General features: G+C 35.9%; 1 protein-coding gene across 4 annotated transcripts; it reads right to left on the bottom strand.

The window, feature by feature from the left end:
- Window positions 1-209: 209 nt before the first annotated feature.
- Window positions 210-21,441, bottom strand: Jabba (jabba). 4 transcript variants are annotated; one of them, XM_028169715.2, is made up of 9 exons: window positions 21,120-21,441; window positions 17,499-17,639; window positions 16,412-16,563; window positions 14,006-14,218; window positions 10,110-10,247; window positions 6,558-7,434; window positions 5,653-5,694; window positions 3,448-3,528; window positions 210-2,910 (listed from the first exon to the last, which is right to left on the bottom strand). In XM_028169715.2, exons 2-8 carry the CDS (start codon window positions 17,635-17,637, stop codon window positions 3,458-3,460), a joined length of 1,632 nt encoding a protein of 543 aa, XP_028025516.2. In that variant the 5' UTR covers window positions 17,638-17,639; window positions 21,120-21,441; the 3' UTR covers window positions 210-2,910; window positions 3,448-3,457. The 4 variants fall into 4 exon arrangements, with proteins under 4 accessions (XP_028025516.2, XP_089591669.1, XP_089591667.1 ...); XM_089735543.1 differs by lacking the exon at window positions 21,120-21,441 and adding an exon at window positions 18,789-18,884; XM_089735541.1 differs by lacking the exon at window positions 21,120-21,441 and adding an exon at window positions 18,620-18,782.

The raw sequence follows: 21,441 nt of genomic DNA, 5'->3' as shown, positions 1-21,441 counted from the left end.
GAAATTTATTTTTACTGATTTAAAAAGGTGTCAATGGTTTCAGCTTTGACGGCTTAAAATTACATAGCAGAAACTAAAAAAAATAAGTAGCATTTTCCTGAAGATGTTCTTGCATGTGTATACCACATTTCGAAGCTTTGCAATCCCATAATAACATTACACAGAAACAAATTATATTAGAAAAAGAAAAAAAACAATAACAAAACACGTTATCTCGTACAAAAATTTATTTTCAACGTAGCACTCATTACAAAATTACATAGATACTAAAAAAAATATGTCGATGTATTTTTAAATTAATCATAGGTATAGGAAACGCATGCTATGTCAGTCTTTTAAATAATTACACAGCCAAATCTTTGGGGTATACAAAAACGTTTTTAGTTTCAGTGGATTAATAAAATACAAAATTTGATCAGAGAAAAATAACTTACATTATTCCACAGGCCTATTCATTTACAAACACGAAATAACTTTAAGCCCCGCGAATCAATGTTTCTATAGAATATAATTTTACAAATGTCTGTAAAAACAAAATATCTTATGAATATTAGCGGAGGACGCGTTAATGTGGTTACTGAAAGTTAAGGCACAACGTCGTAAGCTCAGCTGCATTTAAATTAACGTTTAACCACGAATCTTTAACAAATTTAAGCCGCGCCAATAAAGAAACGAATCTAAAATGGCGGCGGCGATCATGCGCTCTCACTCTAAACTAGTGCTGTCTTTAGTCGCACACGGCGCGTACTGCATGCAAAAACAATATCAGTTCTGACTTTGTTCTCACACTGTCTCGACGCGCTCTGTTTTCTCTCAAATTCTGTTGTTATTTGTTGTATTTGTTCGTTATTTTGTTGTTTTTGTTAAATTTGTATTGTATTTGTTAAAGTGCATTCTCATTTGTTTTTTTTTATATTTTTTTACAATAAACAACTTTTTCTTTCTGTCTTTCTTTTTATTTGTTGACCCTACCATCTGTCAGTGCAGGTACATAGACGCCATTTTATTTCGTTTCTTGATTGGCGCGGCTTATAACAATGTTTATTCAGCACATCACAACGTGAAACGCCTTTTATATTAATTATAAGTTGAATTACAATACAGAATAATGGTATTAAATTTAAATGTCATATACTTAAATTAAAATTAACTTATAATAATTAAATGAAAAGAAGTGATCTTAATATTAAAACCCTACATAAGAAAGCCTCAAGATTTGTATTCATAAATAATATATAGGAAAAAAAAGGAAATTAAATCAATTTAAATAAGAGCATTACATTACATACAAAATTCTACCAAATAAAATCTCTCATTACATCGAGAATAGTTCATGAAGATACAAAAGTCGTGAGATTCTTGAAATCTTTAAATGACAAGAAAAATATTATATTACGTAAATAAAAGAATAATCGGCACAATTATATATATAAATATATCTTATGTACGTAGATTGTGGGTTATAATAGATACTATAAAAAAAAATTTTGGAACATTATTTCGTAGGCCAAATAATTACATCTACTTTTGTATAATATTACTTGTTTTATTTCGTAAGGCACTTGGGGATTATGTTGCGTAGCGATTTGAAATCTTTCGTTACGTCATAATTGTGTATTTTTTTAAGAACTTGAAACCTTTCAATCATGTTACAAAATTTCAATTGACATTCCTTAAAGTTATTCAAAACCGAACGTTATCTAGAGTTTTGCTCAAATAAACAATTGCAATGTGTAAGAAATGGTAAATTAGAATTACCTATTAAAATCATCAGAACCAGTTCATACCACAATTGTTGCCAAAAAAAAAAAAACTCTTAATCCTAAGATGCAATTAATATTGAAAATTTTCAAAAAATACGTTACCTAAACACTAAATGTACAGGTTAACCCTTCTATAACACGTTAAATACGTTCCTAAAAAGTCCCGTGTTGTGGGAAGCCATGTTATATGAAACTAGAAGCCAATACAAAAAGGAGAGTGATTTTTCTGAATCCGTATGTAATTTTTCTACTAATTATACCCATTTATTTAATACTAGCTGACCCGGCAGACTTCGTAGTGCCTCAATCGATAAATAAAAGACCGACGGGGGACACAATATCAAAGAAAAACAAAATTGTTATTTTTTATAATTCCGAGCATTTTCATATTTATCTACCTTTTAAACCTTCTCTGGACTTCCACAAATAATTCAAGACCAAAATTGGCCAAATCGATTCAGCCGTTCTTGAGTTTTAGCGAGACTAACGAACAGCAATTCATTTTTATATATAGAGATATAAATTTCGATTATTCCCATATATTGTTTGTTCATAGTGCATAACGTTATTTTATAAATAATTTTATACAAAAATCGCGTTATCGTGTTATAGGACTACCGTGCTGTGAGTGGGTTTTGGGGATTTTTTCTTTTCGTGTTAGAGTGGAACCGTGTTTTTTTTTTATGATTGAAGGATTACTGGTGGCCCGGAGGCCTTTCCAGTTTCACCAGGGCAGGTGGGCGAGCAAAGGCTCAGCCAGCAGGGGTGGGATTTGCTAACAGCTACCCGAGCGCCTCCGAAGGAGACCTAACAGCTCAAGAGTAGCTGCTTCGCGAATGAAAACCGTGTTGTAAAATAACGTGTTATATAACAGGGTTACCTGTAACATTTCGAATGTTCTTGTAAATAAACGCTTTTAAAGAAGAGTATCTATTTATTACGTAAACAGTGAACATCGTTATGTTCGTGTAATGAGTTCTTGGGAACCGCAATATAAAAACATTTGTGACCGAAGCATTAATACAATTCAATTCCTATAATGATATTCAGAATGTTTATATAATGCGCTTATGAAATGTTCGTTCAAGTTTTTCAAACATATCTTATTTACTTATGAACTTAATTTTTATTGTTGTATCGGGAACGTCTGAAAATAATATATTTTTTTTTATTTTTAGTAGCCCCAAAACTTTATTAGCGTAACAAATTTATGTTAACTGTACCACCAGCTGATGTTTTAAACCTACCTAGTAGCTGATAGCTTAAGGGTTATTCCAACTACGCCCGGACGGCCTCAGTCTGACAGAATTTGCTATTTTTTATTTTTGTATTTATTGCTTAGACGGGTCGACGAGGTCACAGCCCACCTGGTGTTAAGTGGTTACTGGAACCCATAGATATCTACAATGCAAATGCGCCACCCACCTTGAGATATAAGTTCTAAGGTCTCAGTATTATTGCTAACACTAACCCCAGCAAGAGCAGTACTTCGCAGAATCTACCACCGGATCGGAAACGCGACCCACTGAGAAGATCCGGCGAGAAACTCAGTGGGCTCAGTTCAATGTTAAAAGGCTTGAAGTCCAAACCAGACCAGAGCGCATGCCACTAAAAATAATAGGTTGACCCATACTCATCTGTGTACGATAATAATGTATACCATATTAATGACTATTTTTATTACCGTATTCATTTTACAAAGAAGTGCTTTCTGGGGTTACTCTCGATGCGTGCACGTCTGAATCTCTCCTTTCATTCTGCCCACCTGTAGCGTAAATAAAAAAAAACGATTTATTCAATTCAAACATTAGATTATCATCTGGATCAATATATATCCGGATTTACATTAGAATACTATATAAATCCGGTAGTATCTATCTATAATAGTATCGACATAGTATGTATAGAGATAGGCAAAGACAAAACACGTAATTTGTTTTAAATTACCATTATCTTCTCTGTTTCTTGACAGTTTTTTTTTGTTCAGCTACTGATGAGCTTCGGTGTCATTTATAAAAATAAAAAACAAGGACATAGTTGATTTTTGTCGGTATGAAAACAAAAGAGAAAATGTGTTACAGTAGAATTAATATACAACGACTTCGCTTATAACGACTAACCGCTTTTAACGACGATAATGATTACTCAAGTTAGGTTTCATAGTTAGGTACTGAGAAAATATAACCGTTTAGTACGACTCCGTTTTAAGCGACCAACTGCTTATAGCAACCCTAAATTATGAATATTATGATGATACGTCCGGTTAAAACGACGCACAATGTTTTATTTACATAACCTACCAATAACTCGGCGCCCCAACTTCACCCCGCCCCCTTTATTGGCCCGTGAATCACAGTTAGTGCTTGTCACTTGTTATGATAAGTAATTAAAGCTCGACAAAATGAGTTCTATGAAGCGAAAGTGTTTTACAATTGAAGAATAAAGTGCAATATTACACCGATTAGAAGCCGGTGAATCAAATACAACCCTCGCAAAGGAGTTTGGCGTATCTCATTCTACAATATCAACAATAAAGAAGAATAAAGATAAGATCGAGCTGATGTTTAATGCCAATGTTTTAAAATACAAACGTGTAAGGACTTCTACTCATGAGTCGGAGGATAAGGTATTACAGTGGTTCAAGCTTCAGCGCGACTGGGGAATACCCGTGAATGTACCTCTGCTACAAGAGAAAGCAGTTTTTCGCTATACAATTAGACATGCAAAATTTTACATGCTCCATGAGTTAGATAAATATATGTACTTAAAATATGTACTTAAGAAATAATTCTGCAGTTTTGTACGTCATTCGGTTAGTACGACATAGTTTCGCCGGTCCCTTGAAAGTCGTTATATCCGGATTCTACTGTATTTTAATTAGGTAGGCAGCGGCTTGGCTCTGCCCCTGGCATTGCTGACGTCCATGAGCGACGGCGACCACTTACCATCAGGCGGGCCGTATGCTCGTCTGTCTACAAAGGCAATAAAAAATTTTTTTACGTTAAAATTGAAGTTTTCAGTGATATTAATTGTAGAACGTTATTAATATAATTATTATTGTACGATTGGATACATTTGAGCGTTATAGTCCTCAATAAAATACACAAACTACGAAGATTCTACGTTTAATTGAAATTGTTTCAATTATCTGTCATTTTTAGAATCAATAATAATATTTAATAATCACAACAGTATGTCTCTCGAAAAGCTACAAATGTTCTGTTTTTTAGACTAACAGTGAAACGTCTTAATTTTATCACACATTAAGTTCATATCGATAATTGTTTGTTTCTTTAAAAAAAAAACAGAAATAATATCTAATCGAATTTATCGGTAATTGTTTCAGCATTAATTGAAATTTAATGAACGCCAAACGAACAACTAACAGCTAGGTATCACGACAATCTTTTCGTTACCAATAACTGAAGTTCGAATCCAAATAAAATAAAAAACACGTGTGGCACTCGGGGACTGTCGCGGTAAAGCTATTGCATAGCATTTTTCATCAACTTATGCAATTATAATTAGAGAATAATAATTTAATATTAAAACAAGAATAAAATAAGACCACGCTATATTATATAAACATTAACAAAAGCAAAACATTAACTGTCCCCTTCACACTCATAAGCTAGACCGCGCGAGAGAGAGATGGGCTGACTTTTCATGATGCGCATGCAGTGCGACGTCACGCCGCACGCTTATTCACAAACACTACACTAGCGCAACGTGTGAATGTGTTGAACGCGAGCTACATGGTAGCCGGAGTGAGGGTGTTAGGTTTTATTTTCGTTACAAAATTTCTTGATTCGGTCGTCACGCTCAAAGCCCGCGATAAAAGCTATGCAATAGCTTAATAAAAAAGTGTATAAATTTTTTATTTTTCTACCTTTCTTTTTGCTGGCAGCACTCTTAGCTGTTCGACCGTTCACTGAAAAACAAATGTAAATTAACGACAAGCAATAAACAACTTTAAGATAATACTAAAAGAGCACGTTTTACTGCAGGTTTTTTTGCCGTATACATAGAATTTACTCTGAGCCACGTTCCCAAAATCGAAAAGGTAATAAATATGTAACCCCTATATGATTTATGACATAAATCTTACAAGAGATTATCATATGTTATACCTACAGGTGACATAAATGCTATTTTGAATATTGAAATTTTAGAAGAAATATTAGAAACATTGAAAATAATTATGAAAAATAAAATCTGGAGCAATAGCTTAAATGTTGTTTCTCTAAACGGAGCAACTCATTTTGTGCTTAGAGTTTTACTGGGCTAAATTTTCTTTCAGGGTCCATACAATAATATAATACATTATAAATATACTACTATTTGTCTATTACTCAATACAATATTGTGTTTCCCGAGCGCTATGACATGTCCTACTTCAAACGAGGCTTGTGGAGAGTACTTAACCATAGGCAGCGGCTTGACTCTCCTCCTGGCATTGCTGACGTCCATGGGCGACGGTAGCCACTCACCACCAGGTGGGCCGTATGCTCGTCTGCCTACAAGGGCATTAAAAAAAAACAAATATGACACATTCGCTTTTGAATTTAGTAACATCATATTTGACGGATCACTATTGTTTTCATTAAGTCCGCGTGGTAGTCAATTATGTAATGTGACCATTATGTTGAATAATTTGTAATGAATAATTTTGGTAATAAGATAGTTTTTTTTTCTATTCAGTTCTCACGAAATTCGTATTGAAAAAGAACGTACAAAAATGTACAATCATCATATAAATATGTTTGCAATCGCATAATTCAATCAATGTCATACCTATCTTCTCAGTTTTGGTGATTCTGTAGGTTCTGTTCTGGCCTTTCTCGTACTGTAAAAAGTTCAATGACTCTTGGATCGACGTCGAAGTCTCCGGGTACACAAACGCGCTTAACGCTTCTTCTTCAGGCGATTTAACTTTGTCCTCTTCCAGTATTCCAAACGCGTCCGTGGATGTATTTTTATATATACCTTTGCCTTTCTTCGACGTTTTCGTTTGTTCCTGTGTCGAAACAGACTTTGTTGGCACCGTTGTTTGTTCGTTGTTTTTCGTCGATGAATTTGTTTGATCGTCTATTTTCGTTTGGTTCTTTGTTGGTATTTTGGTTGGTTCCTTTTCTTTTGCAACCGTTTTTGTTGGCTCTTGTTTAGATTGTTCGTTATCCATAGACCGAGGACTATCATTAACAGAGTTTTCTGGTTTATCGCTTTCGGTATTAAATTTTTCATTTTCTTTTACATCTTTTTCTGGCTTTTTTTCAGCTTGACGTTTGTCGTCGTCTGGTTTTGTTTGCTCTTTGCCTTTCGGCGTAACTGTTTTAGGCACGTCCGAATAATTTTTTGAATTCAATTTAGATTCTGCTGTAACATTTGTCTTTTCATTGTTTTTATCTTTTACGACTGTTTGTTGAGTGCTTTTTGTGTTCGCTTGCGAGGTGTTGTTAGTTTTTTCGGCACTCATTTGTTTCTTATCGTCTGCAGCTTTAACGTCTTGAGCTTCATTCGCTTTTTCCGGAGTTGAGCTTTTGTTTTCGCTCGGCGTGAACTTGATTTCTTCACTGTTCTGTCCGTCTCCGTCTGATTTGTTCTGCGTGGTTTCGTTGCAGCAAATCGTGTCGCGATCCGATTCTGCACTCGGACTGGTCGCGTTGGTCAACTGCAATCGAAAACGTGCGTTAATTTCAATTCAAACCGTCTAAATCTATACGAATATACCTAGTCAGGTCATAAATTCTGTCACATGTTTAATGTAAAATAATTGAAACAAGTTTATTCACTATGTAATCATTCATATGCCAAAATGAACTTAACAAAACATAGATTCTTATGACCCTAAAGTTTATTCAAAATGACCTCCGTGATTTTGAATACAGGCCTTCAATCTGCGCGGCCAGTCGTCTATCGCAGCACGAACGAGGTCCATGTCAATATCGGCGGCTGCCTTAATCAAGGATGTCTTGAGTGACTCCAAATTGGGATGAGGCTTTGAGCACGCCTTTTCCTCCAAGTGTTGCCATATCTTGTAATCTAACGGATTCAAATCTGGACTGGAGGAGGGCCAGTCTTCGTGCCGGATGAAGTCGATTTCACGCGCCGCCAGCCAGTCTTGTGTGCTCTTCGCTCTATGAGCTGGCGCCGAATCTTGTTGGAATACCCAGTGCCTGTTATTGAACATGGTATGAGAAACAGGTTCCACAAGGTTCGTCAGGACTGTATTTTGATACACAACTGCATTCGTTTTTACACCTTTCTCACAAAAATGTACCTCTGTTAAGCCCCAATAAGAAACTCCCAACCATACCATGAGCGAGGATGGAAAATGACCTCGTTGGACACGCGGAATATGGTTGCTCGCTTCTTCACTACTGTGTGCGTACACCTTATCATTTTGTTTGTTGTAGCTCTCTTCTACGGTAAAAATTTTTTCATCCGAAAAAAGAATTTCCCGATGTTTTTTTCCCGCGTACCGCTTCAACAAAGCGCGGCATCTCTTCAGTCTCAGGTCCATTAGACGAGCATTCAAACGATGTCCTGTTTTTCTTAGATATGCCCGAAGCCCTAAGTCTTCATTTAACACCCTTTTCACCGTGGTTCTGCTTAACCCCATCTGAAGGGCCAACAGTTTCTGCTTACGTTTGGGATTTCTTTGAATTCGCGCCTTCACAGCTTTTATCACTGCTGGAGTCCTAACAGACCGAGGGAGACCACTTCTTGACCTGTCATCTACACTAGAGTCTTCATTGTATCGTTTGATGGTACGATAAACGAATCTTTTGGTTATATTCAAATTTATCAGTATGTTAAAAATTTGAATTGGCGCGTAACCGCAACGATGCAACGCAATAACTGCAACACGGCCTTCTTTAAGCGTCCACTCCATATTTAAAAATGAGTAAAATTCTAAAAGTATACATTTTTATTTTCATGAACAATTCGAAATTCGAATTCAATAAACTTTTTTGTGGCCAGCATTCTAAAAGAAAAGTTTTTACTGTGTGACAATACTTATGACCTGACTAGGTATAAATCTATAGTGGTTTTTACGGATGCACCGTTATAACTACTGAACCATGCATCCGATTGACTTGAAACTTGGTATCCGTGTAGAAAATACATGTACTTAATAGGTTTTTTTTTGGTCAGGAGGAAATCGCTGTACTCCCACCCTCCACTGGGGATGGCGAACAGGGTATATCGGAGTCGAACCGACTAAAACCTCCTGTCGCTCAACAACCCACGTCCGAGCCTCGCATGAGACAAAACTCATGAAAAGGCAAAGGGGGGAGAGTGAAGCGTTTAGTGCGGAGCACATCTCTCCCATCACCCTCCTCCTCGGGACGCCGGGCCAGCGATCATCGGCGCCACGACCACCAGCCCTCTCGGTGTGTACTTAATGGATAGGCTTTTAATAATATTTATGAGTGTTGGACTCCCTACACCAGTTAATGATGAGAATATTTGTGGGGGTGAGAAATAATGATGTTAACTTTAAGTGCCTAACGAAGCGGACGGGTACAGCTAGTTATTATATTTGAAGGTTATTCTAGTACTGGAGTCAAACCAAAGTTCAGTGAATGACGTTTTTTATGTCGATTACACGTAATCGTACGACGTTATCCATTTCACCTTCACGTCTTTACGAGCGTATTTTATGTATCTGTTAAATATAAAATTTTATTTGTATTACGTCATTATGTATCATCGGCCATCATATCACAGTGGCTGGATGAAGATCTCGCAAACCACTAATGGACAGAGGGTTTTTCTTTTTATTCCTTCAATGCGTGAACCAGCTCACGGCTGGGCTTTGCGCTGCGCTGCGGCCCGCTCCGCCCCGACATAATGTGCTCGAACCCTAAGGGGTTATTCCAGCTACGCACGGACGAGTAGGTGAGCTCACGGACTCAGCCTGACAGAATTTACATTTTTTTATTTTTGTACTTATTGCTTAAATGGGTCGACGAGCTCACGGCCCACCTGGTTTTAAGCGGTTACTGGAGCCCATAGACATCTACAACGTAAATGCGCCACCCACCTTGAGATATAAGTTCTAAGGTCTCAATATAGTTGCTAACACTAACCCTAGCAAGGGCAGTGCTTCGAAGAATCTACTACCGGATCGGAATCGCGAACCACTGAGAAGATCCGGCGAGAAACTCAGTAGGCTTGAGACATGAGTTCTAAGTCTCAGTTTTTACAATACAACGGCTGCCCCACCCTTCTATCCTTTCCTATGATATCCTTTAGGCCACGATCCTTCTCCTTATCCTATCAGGTTCCTATTTCGGTTTAACAAGACACAATAGTAATAATAATATAATAACGACATACCGTGTAACCAGAATCTTCATCTGACTCAGCGTTGAGGTCGACCATCATCTTTTCGATGAGACGTTCCATCGTGCTCTCAACACTAGTGGCAGCCGCCGAATTAGAGTCCTCACGAGCATGTTTACTGCGCTTTACTACCTGAAGTAATTTGGATGAAAATAAATAAATTTATAACATAAAGAAGCAAAGGCCGGTACCTTTTTCTCTTGATCTTTGACAACGGATTACCTCTTTTTTTTGGTTAGTTAGGTTTATGAGAAGGAGAAGAAGAAGAAGAGCTAGATGGGTTGACCAACTCAAGGAGGTGACTGGAGGCCAGATATGGGGAGCGGTACATATGGCGCAGAACCGGACCGAGTGGAGAAGATTGACATACAGTCACGATCCTCAGCATTGAGGGAACGACCAGAAAGAAGAAGGTTTATGACAGACGTTGGTTTTATTAATGAGCACTTTTTTTGGAAAGAGATTTTTTTACATAATAATATTATACATAATTATTATTTCCATAATTCCATAATGACTATCCATAATTTATCAATTAAACAAAAGAGCAAGTGTAAAACATAAAACATGAAATTAATTTTGGATGTCAAAGATTATGGTCGCATTTCGACAACGGAAGCGAACGGAAGTTATAATAAAATCATATTTTCACATTGGCCAAATTAGAATTTGGTTTTTAACTATATTGGCACGAGCTTAAGCTAACATTACTTGGTAGTGTTGTTTTCATTAAAATTGATTTTCAATTTTGAATTAAAATAAAAAGTTTCGTTTCATCATCATTATCATCTCAGCCTGTCCATTGTCCACTGCTGAACATAGGCCTCTCCATGTGATCTCCAGTGCGGCCGGTCCGTTGCCACCTGCATCCAACGTGACCCAGCGGTTCTTACCAGGTCGTCGGTCCATCTCGTAGGTGGCCGTCCCACAAAGTTTCGTTTACTTTTATTTTATTAATTACACTTAGAAGTTTGGTATAGCTCCTTTCTGACTATGGCTAGTTTGATGAATAATATTTATGAAACCAGTCGCGCGATACCTATTGTATCTTAATGGTAATATGATAGAAACCTTCCCCGGAAGGTCAACTATTGTTTCATCTCAATTCGATGAACGTTAAAGGAACGCATAGGGGACAAAAACATTCAAAAATGTATTTATAAATCGGTAAATCATCAAATTTTTAAATTTTTTTATTGCTTATATGGGTGGACGAGCTCACAGACCACCTGGTGTTAAGTGGTTACTGGAACCCATAGACAACGTAAATGCGCCAGCTACCTTGAGATATAAGTTCTAAGATCTCAGTATAGTAACAACGGCTGCCATACCCTTCAGACCGAAACGCATAACTGCTTCACGGCAGAAATAGGCAGGGTGGTGGTACCTACCCGCGCGGACTCACAAGAGGTCCTACCACCAGTATCATATCGATATCGTGATTACAAAAATTGTTGAGAGTTCTTCGTTATTCTAATTCAAAAGCGTACCGGCCACTAGATTATGTCAAACAGATAAAAAGTTCAACGTTCGTTTACAAATTACATAATTATGTTTATTTTAATCACCGTCACTTTGTGGTTATCGCGCTCTTGTCATATTTTAAAGATTTTTTTAATAATATTTCATCGTCGCTTTCTTTTGTTTTCGTTGCTTCAAACTTATTTTGGTACACGAACCTACGTGTTAGTATATTTTAGTACCTACGTGCTTATAATATCAACAATACAGTTTACAATCTATCTCTGTCAATAACACCTACCGAAACCATTTCTTCTTTTCTTTGACTGGTGAAATAGTTTACGGCTCATCTGGTGCTAGGTGGTTACTGGGGCCCATAGACATCAATGACGTAAATGCTATCATCCTTAAAATCTGAAGAGATTACTAATTCGCGACAGAAATAGGCAGGGTGTGAAACGAAACGTATATCCTTATTTTTTTATATTATCTGTGCATTTCTCACTCAATTACGATTTTTGGGACTTTTTGGCGGGAACGCGAGGAGTGAAGTTGTGTGATTTGTTTTATTTTGTTTATTTAGTGTTCTTCGGATTTAAATGTGTAATAATGGTGGTCTATTAACTGTTTAATATCTGCAAAAGTGCACAAATGTGGGAAAATGAAACAAAGCCGCTGGACGTAACTTCTCGGGATCCTCCAAAAAGTCCACTGAAAAAAATCTCAGTAAATGATCATCATTTTATTGAGATTATATTTCATCCCATATCATCTCAGTTCATTTCACTCCATATTATCATTTTTCATAAAAATAAGAGTATAAATTAAAATAAGACATGACTTAATTTCTTAGTTACCAGGTCATAATATTCCTAAAAAAAAACAATTACGACTTTCGGCATCTTTTTTAAAAACTGAAATATTTTTACCTAACTATTATTTTAAGTGTTATTATTATATGTGTTATGTAGATCACTTCCTTTTTTTTTTTTTTTTTTTTCCTACCTAAGCTGATAGCCTTGAGAGGCTATGTCAGCGTAACCCTAACTTTAGTAGGTGAGCTCACGGGGCTCAACCTGACGATGTTGCTAACACGAACCCTAGCAAGAGCCGTGCTTCGCAGAATCTACCACCGGATCGGAAACGCGACCCACTGAGAAGATCCGGCGAGAAACTCAGTGGGCTGTGTCTGAGAGTTAATTTACTCGTCGAGCCCTTCGTCGCAAGCGACGGGTTCGACGAGAACGGTGACCGGTGCTTGAAGTACCTAATAGCACCGTTAGTGGATCGGGAGGAAGATCACTTCCACAAAACCGATTTATTAGGTATTTTTCCCGAGCGTAGACAAAATAGCCGTTCGTTCCCACAAGACGGGCCCTACCATTGTAATGAAACTAGATACCTACCTAGGTACCTACTATAAGCTTGTTATTAGAAGACTGTAAAAGTGTTATTAGAAAACGGTAAAAGCGTTATTTTGTATGGTTGTTTTCATGTATAAAGCTGTAGATCAGAGATAATGAAATATATTTCATTTTCCCGGAATAGAGTCGCTTCATCCCTAAACAAATAAACAAATGCACTGTCGTATTTGTTATAATAGATGTACCGGATGTTGCCCGGATCATTAATTATGATATAAAGCATTCTGATATTAATCCAGGTTGTTTATTATTTATGTTAAAAAAATTATCGAACTCAATTTTATTGTTTAGTACAGATGTAGGTATATCGCTAAGCTACCTACCCGAAGGAAAGAAAGACATTGTACGCGGCCGCAATCCTAAACGCTTCGACTAAATGGGAGACCATTGTACTGTAATTGGCGAACACCTAGTGTACTATATAACAGACACTAATGTAAAGATTACAGGAATTAATTCCATTGGTGGGTGAACGACCTCTAGGCCCAGCTGTTGTCAAATTTTTAGCTCATCTCAATCGAAAACGCAATTGGATTGTATAACAACTTTTTTTTTTCTTCCTCCCTATGCTGATAGCCTTGAGAGGCTATATCAGCGTTGCCCTAGGGTGTAGGTGAGCTCTCGGGGCTCAAGCCGGACTGTTGCTAACACTGGCAAGAGCAGATTTCGCAGAATCTACCATCGGATCGGAAACGCGAACCACTGAGAAGATCCGGCGAGAAACTCAGTGGGCTGTGTCTGAGGGTTAATTTACTCGAACGTTCGGTTCCACGAGAACGATGCCCGATGCTTGAGGTACCTAAAAGCACCGTTAGTGGATCGGGAGGATCCGAAATGACGTGTTTGGGGCGACGTCGACTGCTTTCCATTCTGTCCGAAGGATCGGGAATGTAGTTACCGGCGGCCACGATGAGAGGGTTCTCGTGTCGTGCCGCTTTATCGAAATGTTGCACTGTCTCCTCGAACCAAACAAAACACAGAACTGTTAAGCAAACTTAAACTCACCAGTACTTCATCGTTGCTGCTAGCGTTACCGGGGTTGTTGTTGTAGCTGAGCGAATGTCTGCGGAAGCACATGGTGAATTCAAACATAGATCTGATCCCGCTGTACCAGGTGTCCCGGGGCTGGCTGGCGGTGCTGGTGCGTGCTCGCATCATGCGGTTCCCCTGGTACTTGAGGGTCCGTAAATATCTACGTTTGCTTTGTATGTACATGACCTGCGAAAATACAGAGCGTTTTAGCTTTTTGGTTACTGAGATGCGCTTTCTAAATGAAGCTTCTAAATGAGTCGCTTTTCTAAATCGTATATTTTATTTTATTTTATTTTATTGCATTGATGGATGGACGAGCTCACAGCCCACCTGGTGTTAAGTGGTTACTGGAGCCCATAGACATCTACAACGTAAATGCGCCACCCACCTCGAGATATAAGTTCTAAGGTCTCAGTATAGTTATAACGGCTACCCCACCCTTCGAACCGAAACGCATTACTGCTTCACGGCGGAAATAGGCGGAGTGGTGGTACCTACCCGTGCGGACTCCCAAGAGGTCCTACCACCAGTGATTACGCAAATTATAATTTTTGCGGGTTTGATTTTTATTACACGATGTTATTCCTTCACCGTGGAAGTAAATCGTGAACATTTGTTGTGAACGTATTTCATTAGAAAAATTGGTACCCGCCTGCGGGATTCGAACACCGGTGCATCGCTACATACGAATGCACCGGACGTCTTATCCTTTAGGCCACGACGACTTCAAAAAAGTAGAAAATAGTATAAAAAGTAGTGAGAGATTGACACAGTCACAGAAAATAAATAACAATGATTTTCGTTTTATTTTAAATTGCTCTATTATTTACAAACGTCTTTTGTTTTTCTTTATGTAATGTGTTTTGTAATATGGTCACAAGATACAGACCAGGTTATTTTCTAGTAGTGGCATTTATATTAAAGATACATACATATGTTAGCCATGGTATGTTAGAGATAAAGTTATGAATATACATTACATTTATGTTCATTTCTTTAAACGTTTAACGGTTAGCCACATAAAACATATAATAGCGAATTAACATATACTAATAGTTTTATCTTTATTACTATTTTAAAAAAATCACTAATGACGTGTAATGTTAACGATTGATTTTCGAAATATAACGCTAAGAAATTCGGCACCTCTTTACTACCAATCACAACGCATGATGTCGTCATATATTATGTGGTTAATCGTTGTGTTTTAGTTTTTATTGTACGGTTTGATCATAAGACATGCATCTATCGCCATTCTTCAAGAGAAGCCAGTCGCCGTTATTGACATCGGCGTGGAGTGCATCATCATAATTCCGTGTTTATCTCATCGTTTATTATGAACCGAATTACGTCATACGACTTGAAGTTGAATTTAGTCACGTATTGTTAGATTCTCGAGGCTATTTTGAGATAAGAACAGTCCGGTTTCTTCTTATTGTTTTAAATACTGGGAAAGCGCTCGTGGATGACTCCATACCGGTTGGTACCGATGCCCTACCTGTTTCAGCTGCGAAGCAATCAAGCGTTCGGTTCATAGGATATCTCACCCATTAATCCTTTGACAGGCTTTACTCAAAAAACCATTTTCGTTATAACGGCTATTTTTTTTTCTCATAATCTCATTTTTATTTATAATGTGCAAATATATTTGTGTTGTTTAGGGTTCCGTAGTCAGATAATAGATGATGTAGGACAGGGATCGGGATCTTTTGAATCGGAAAAGCCAAACATTACAATTTTCAAAATATTAAAGTTTTTAAAGAGCCACAAAAAAAATTCTTGCCAACATTAAATAGTGCTTGCACAAATATATTTTTTTGATAAAAAAAAAATAACGAGTCTAATTATTCATAAGAAAAATATCTATTCATTCTCATATAAGTAGTGTTTTTTTTTTTACAATAAATTAGACAATCACCTATTACTTAAGAAAAAATGAAAACAATTAAATATTTACTTACACCAATGGGCCGAGAGATAGAAATGGTGCCCAACCCTCGTTAGTCGACTCAGAATAATTTTAAAATGTTTTTTTTTATAAAATAAATAATATTTGGGTATAGAACTAAAAAGCCGCATAATATGGCTCGCGAGCCGCAGGTTGCCGACCTCTGGTGGAAGACAGTAACGGAATGGTAGGATGTGGATGAAACCTTTTTAGGATTTCTCATTTTGTTCACTGTTTACAGTTGAAATAAATAAATAAAAATAATTTAATGATGTGCAATTCAACAATCTCAATTACGGAAGTGACATCAACTATTACTACTAATAATACTACGACCTTTAAAATATGTAAATGACATTTGACATGACACTGGAGAGTGGCTAATATGACGTGTTTAATACTAATCTGTGTAGTATACTAATAAAACTTACCACATCAGCAGACCTCAAAGGAGGTTTTCCCATAATCAAGTTAGCGAGTGAAATCGTCTCTCGAGTGATCCGCAGAACAATTAGCATCATCAGAAAAAATACCCAGGGCAGGGGGCGGATCAGTTCTGGTTGCGGACGCTCGTCTTGATCCACTAAAACATAACAGATATTATTTACGAAAATCCCAAATAATATTTTTAAATACTATTACCACAGATTACTAAATAAAAAACTATTACCACGATGATTTGGTCAAGTTCTCAGCAATTTTTGTTACTTGAATGTTTTATTTTCAAGAGATTTTATTTATTAGCTTATCCTAATGGACAATCCAGTTTGAGCATAATATTCATTCATAAAGGTCAGGGAGAACTTGCATAAGTTGAATTGGTCTTAATTTTTTAAATTGATTTACAATTTTTTTTATTGCCTTTGCAGGTATACCCGCATACGGCCCACCTGATGGTAAGCGATTACCGTCGCTCATGGACGTTAGCAATGCCAGGGGCAGAGCCAAGCCGCTGCCTACCATTGAGTACTCATAATTACATTTTACACGCATTGCATGAAATTAGGAAGTTTGATGGCGCAATATTTAGCGAAATATCTTTCGTCTATTATTACTGTTCTTTAGCCATATAACTATAGCGTTTGAATCGACATATTACAAATTCTTACAATGCATAATGATAAACTATTTGGTTACTCTAATATAATTTCTAACGAATGTCTGTTGTAGTTATTCACTAACATTTATAACACTCGTTATTATATTACTAACAGAATCCATTGAAAAAATGTATCATTATAACCATTAGACTTAATAATCTTAATACAATAGTAGTTCAATCCATTTTTTTATCATTAAAAAAAATAGAGCTCTAATCCATCTTACTAATGGTTCCAATAAGAAAAAGCCAGATAACGCTGAGTGCAATGCAAAAAACTCCGATCTCATATCTGAAGCTGGTTAAAAATTAGTGATGTGACCATGAAAGAATTGCCGACTGCGAAACACGATATCCGTGCTCGTAATGTGACAATAAAACCGCTTGTAAGTGACACAATTTGGCGAACAATAACTCACAAGGTGGAGGCACGGCCCATCTCGCACATTTCTCGACCACCCACAATGCTCTGTCGATATACCGTAACGTAGTCTGGCCAGCGCGGTAGCTGACCGCGTGCTCTGCCAAAGTCTGAAGCATTTCCTTTATCAGGTCCATGTCTAGAAGAAATAATGGCGATATTACATCGAAACGTACAAAATAGCATTTTCTTGTTGAATAGAAGAATATTTTTCATTTAATATTCTAAGTATTTCCCCTAAATTCATATACATCACAATGTAAAACAATGAAAAAAACATTACAGGATATAATTTGAGATATAAAATTGTTTTGAAGAAAACATCCCACCTAATAAATAGTATTGTGACAAATCGATACACACAATCATCACTACTACTGCTTACCTATTCATTAATAATATTATCCATAATAAAATTATGCTGGTGATGACAGAGCTTCAATAGGTAATCTTTCCCCATAAGATATAATTAATCATGATGAATATTACTTTTCTTTATTTAGTCTCTCAAAATATATGCTCGCCATCGTCAGTAATGTCCACCCGATGATCATTGCTCAATTCTCTAAAATTACTCTTATTAATAGACGTCTTTATTATTAAGTATAATAAAGATATCAAACAAGAACAAATAACCGGCTTCAGACGTGTACGACTGTTGAACTAACGGCCGGCCAATGTTCGATAACTTTCGATAAATACCTATATGCAATAGGTGACTATTTGTGCCCACACTTATCAATGTTACTTACTATTCAATTAATTACCATTATAGATAGATAATCTAAAAAAAATTTGATTTCAGTGCTTTGTCAAATCTCTAGGACGGGTTTTTTAAGACTGAGAATTGAATTCATTATGTAACTCCATACTTAATGTTAGCAAATGCAAAAATGAGTTTATTTGTGTCCGCTTTCTTGAAAAACTACTCAATCGATTTTGTATACAAGTTGTCAGGGATAGGTCAATAGATAGAAAATGACACACGGGACTTTCATCCAGAACAAAAAAACAGGAATTTTCCCAGGGAATAAAAAGAGTGAAGTCGCGTTTAAAATTTAGCATAAAATTAACATTTAATAACCGATTCCTATAATTTGTACAGTTTATAAAACATACCTGGCACATTAAAAAATTAGGAATTGAATTTGAATACAAAAACGGATAATAGGAATGTATAACGTCACAAATCACAGATTGTTTAAATATATATTATTATAACAGATTTTCATTCACAGAAATAAAACTACAGAACGTATTTTTCTTTTAAACTTAACGTAGAACGCACCGTCGACAACTGCAGATTTATCATATTATACATGTTGACTTCTTTATTAACATAGAGATAATACACACGGAGAACGGGTCGTAGGTCAGTGCAATCACGTACTGATATGTGAGGCCAGAGTGACAAATATTGAACATCTAATTATTAAACAACTAGTTTTGTACCCTGATTTCATTTGCTTCAAAAATACAATTTTTTTTGTTTTTTGTCCATGAAACCTCTCCAAAACCACGTGAATAAGTTGATACAACAGAATAAGTTGGTAGAAGAAGTCTATTTAATATTGTTTTTTACATCTTTCATATACAAGTGTACCGATCAACAACCTCTCATTAAATACATGATTATAGTTTTGTTTTATCATCTGCCTATATATATTATTAAGATATAAGGTACTCCATCTAATTAGTATTTATTGAGATAATGGAGTGTTTTGATTGAGTAATAAGAAGCATACATGATCCCAATTCTGTAGTTATTTGGTATAATCATTAACTTTTCTCACTTAATGATCGTATAAAACAGGATATTACAGTCTATTGATAAATATTAGAGCTGTAACAGATGTATTGGATAATCTATTTACGTATACTGTTGCAATATAAGAAATGTTTTGGTATTTGAGAATATTTCATATTTTCAAACAAATTCAATTATCTAAACTTATGAAACAGGTAGGATAACAATCTCCAGACTTGTAATTTTTTTGGCAATTTCCTAATTTTGAAATGTTGGAATAATAAAAAGGTTATAATAACAACAGTTGTAAATAATATTAATATTTATTAAAAAAAATTTACCTAATACATATTTAAATTGGGTAAATCATGTTCCAATACATAAAATGTATGTGTGTAGTGTGTGAGTGGTCACTATATACACTAAGCCTGTCTACCAATTACTATATATTTAAAGTCCAAACATAATTGGCAAATGTGAGTACGAAAAACAAATTTAAATTAATGCCATTGAATTTTACCTCCATACATTCCGAATCAAAACAGAAATACAAAATCTGAGAGTTTTATGTAGGTAGCTCACAAAATATTGGTCAAGAGCAAACATAGTCAGAGTGTTAAAATGAGTTGAAATTCGACTACCTCTCCTAAGTGTTGGCAAGGGATGCTATCTACATACAATAAATTTTTTTCTTTTTTCTACACCTTGTAACACATTGCAGTCAGTTGCAGTTGCAGCATATCCTCTTCTTTTTTTTCCCTACCCATTCACTGGTAGTCTAAGGGGCTAATCCAGCTATGCTCTGGCTGGTAGTAAACTCACAAGCTAAGCCTGAGAGATTTGCTAATACTGGCCCTAGAGCAGTGTAGTGCAGTACAGAATCTGCCTAAGATCAGAATTGCCACCCATTGAGAAGGTAACGGACCTTATAACATAATCTTATAACTCTTTGTTGTAGTCGATGAGTTCGACAAGAGGTGTGAGAGGCGCTTGAAGATTCTAAAAGCTCCAGGGGATTCAATAAGACATGATTTGGGCGATGGGGGGTTTGCGTTGAAAAACCAACTACACATGGTGTTCCCAGGTTGCTGCTTGACTTTGGTGATTGGACGAGATACAGTTTATTCAACATGGTATGGACATTGACATTGTCTTCTTATGATAGTAGTTGGTATGAGTTTTACAACCCGCCACCAGCTTGATTTGATGATTTGATTATATTATATCACTAGTAGTATGTCTATTTCAACATGTCATAGGAAGTCACTTTTCTATATATATTTTTTGATGTTTCTTTTATTTCATTCGCTTTTGGTTCTATGAATTGCATTTTATTATTCTGAACATTTACGCTAAAATTTATATTTTCAAATACCAAAAAGATAAAAATACTACATTTTATTCATTATTCTGGATTTTCATAACAATATCAAAATAATACCAGGACATCCTAAAATAAATTTTGTCATCTCTGAAAGTTACTAAATCTGTTGTTTTTGGAGTACAAGAGCAACAAGCTGGAGTACAAGATATTACATATTAACAGAATTTATACACAGATCAGGTTCACATCTCTGTCTTTTCTGTTACTATTATTTCTTCCATCATCCAACTTAATCAGTTTTTACTGGAAGATTGTAAATATTATATTAGATTACATTAAGCAATAAATGAAAATATTTTTATAGATTGCATGAATGTGTATGAAATTGTTTCTGAGTCGCACTGATTCCGCTTAATAGAAGGCATTATGGTTTTATTTTTAAGCCCCAGTATGAAAATTATCACTGGTACATAATTTTTTAATACACTATTCTTTTTTCTGGTTATAATTAATAAAATATAAAATATTAATCAAGTAAAACTACTTACCATCAGTTGTGTGCTCTAAAATGCAATTTTTAATTCGCCGGTATTTTATTTCGTGCAAAATTAGTACTTAATAATTATGAGCAAAGTGTTTTCATTAAACTTTCAACTTTATTTTCCTAACTTTAATAGAATTGTTTATTTTCTTAGGCTTGACAGAATTGGCTTTACTTTACTCCATGCAAAATTGATATTAAATTATGTAGGTATCAATTTAAACAAGGTGGTAGGTACATACTAGTACATACCTACATACATCTATGCCTACATACCCTCAAATATATTAAGTGTATAATCTATGTACATACCACTGAAGTAGGAAACC

The sequence above is a fragment of the Bombyx mandarina genome, chromosome 19, assembly GCF_030267445.1.
Source record: "Bombyx mandarina strain Sakado chromosome 19, ASM3026744v2".
NCBI lineage: Eukaryota > Metazoa > Arthropoda > Insecta > Lepidoptera > Bombycidae > Bombyx > Bombyx mandarina.
This window is presented reverse-complemented; position numbering and strand designations above follow the sequence as displayed.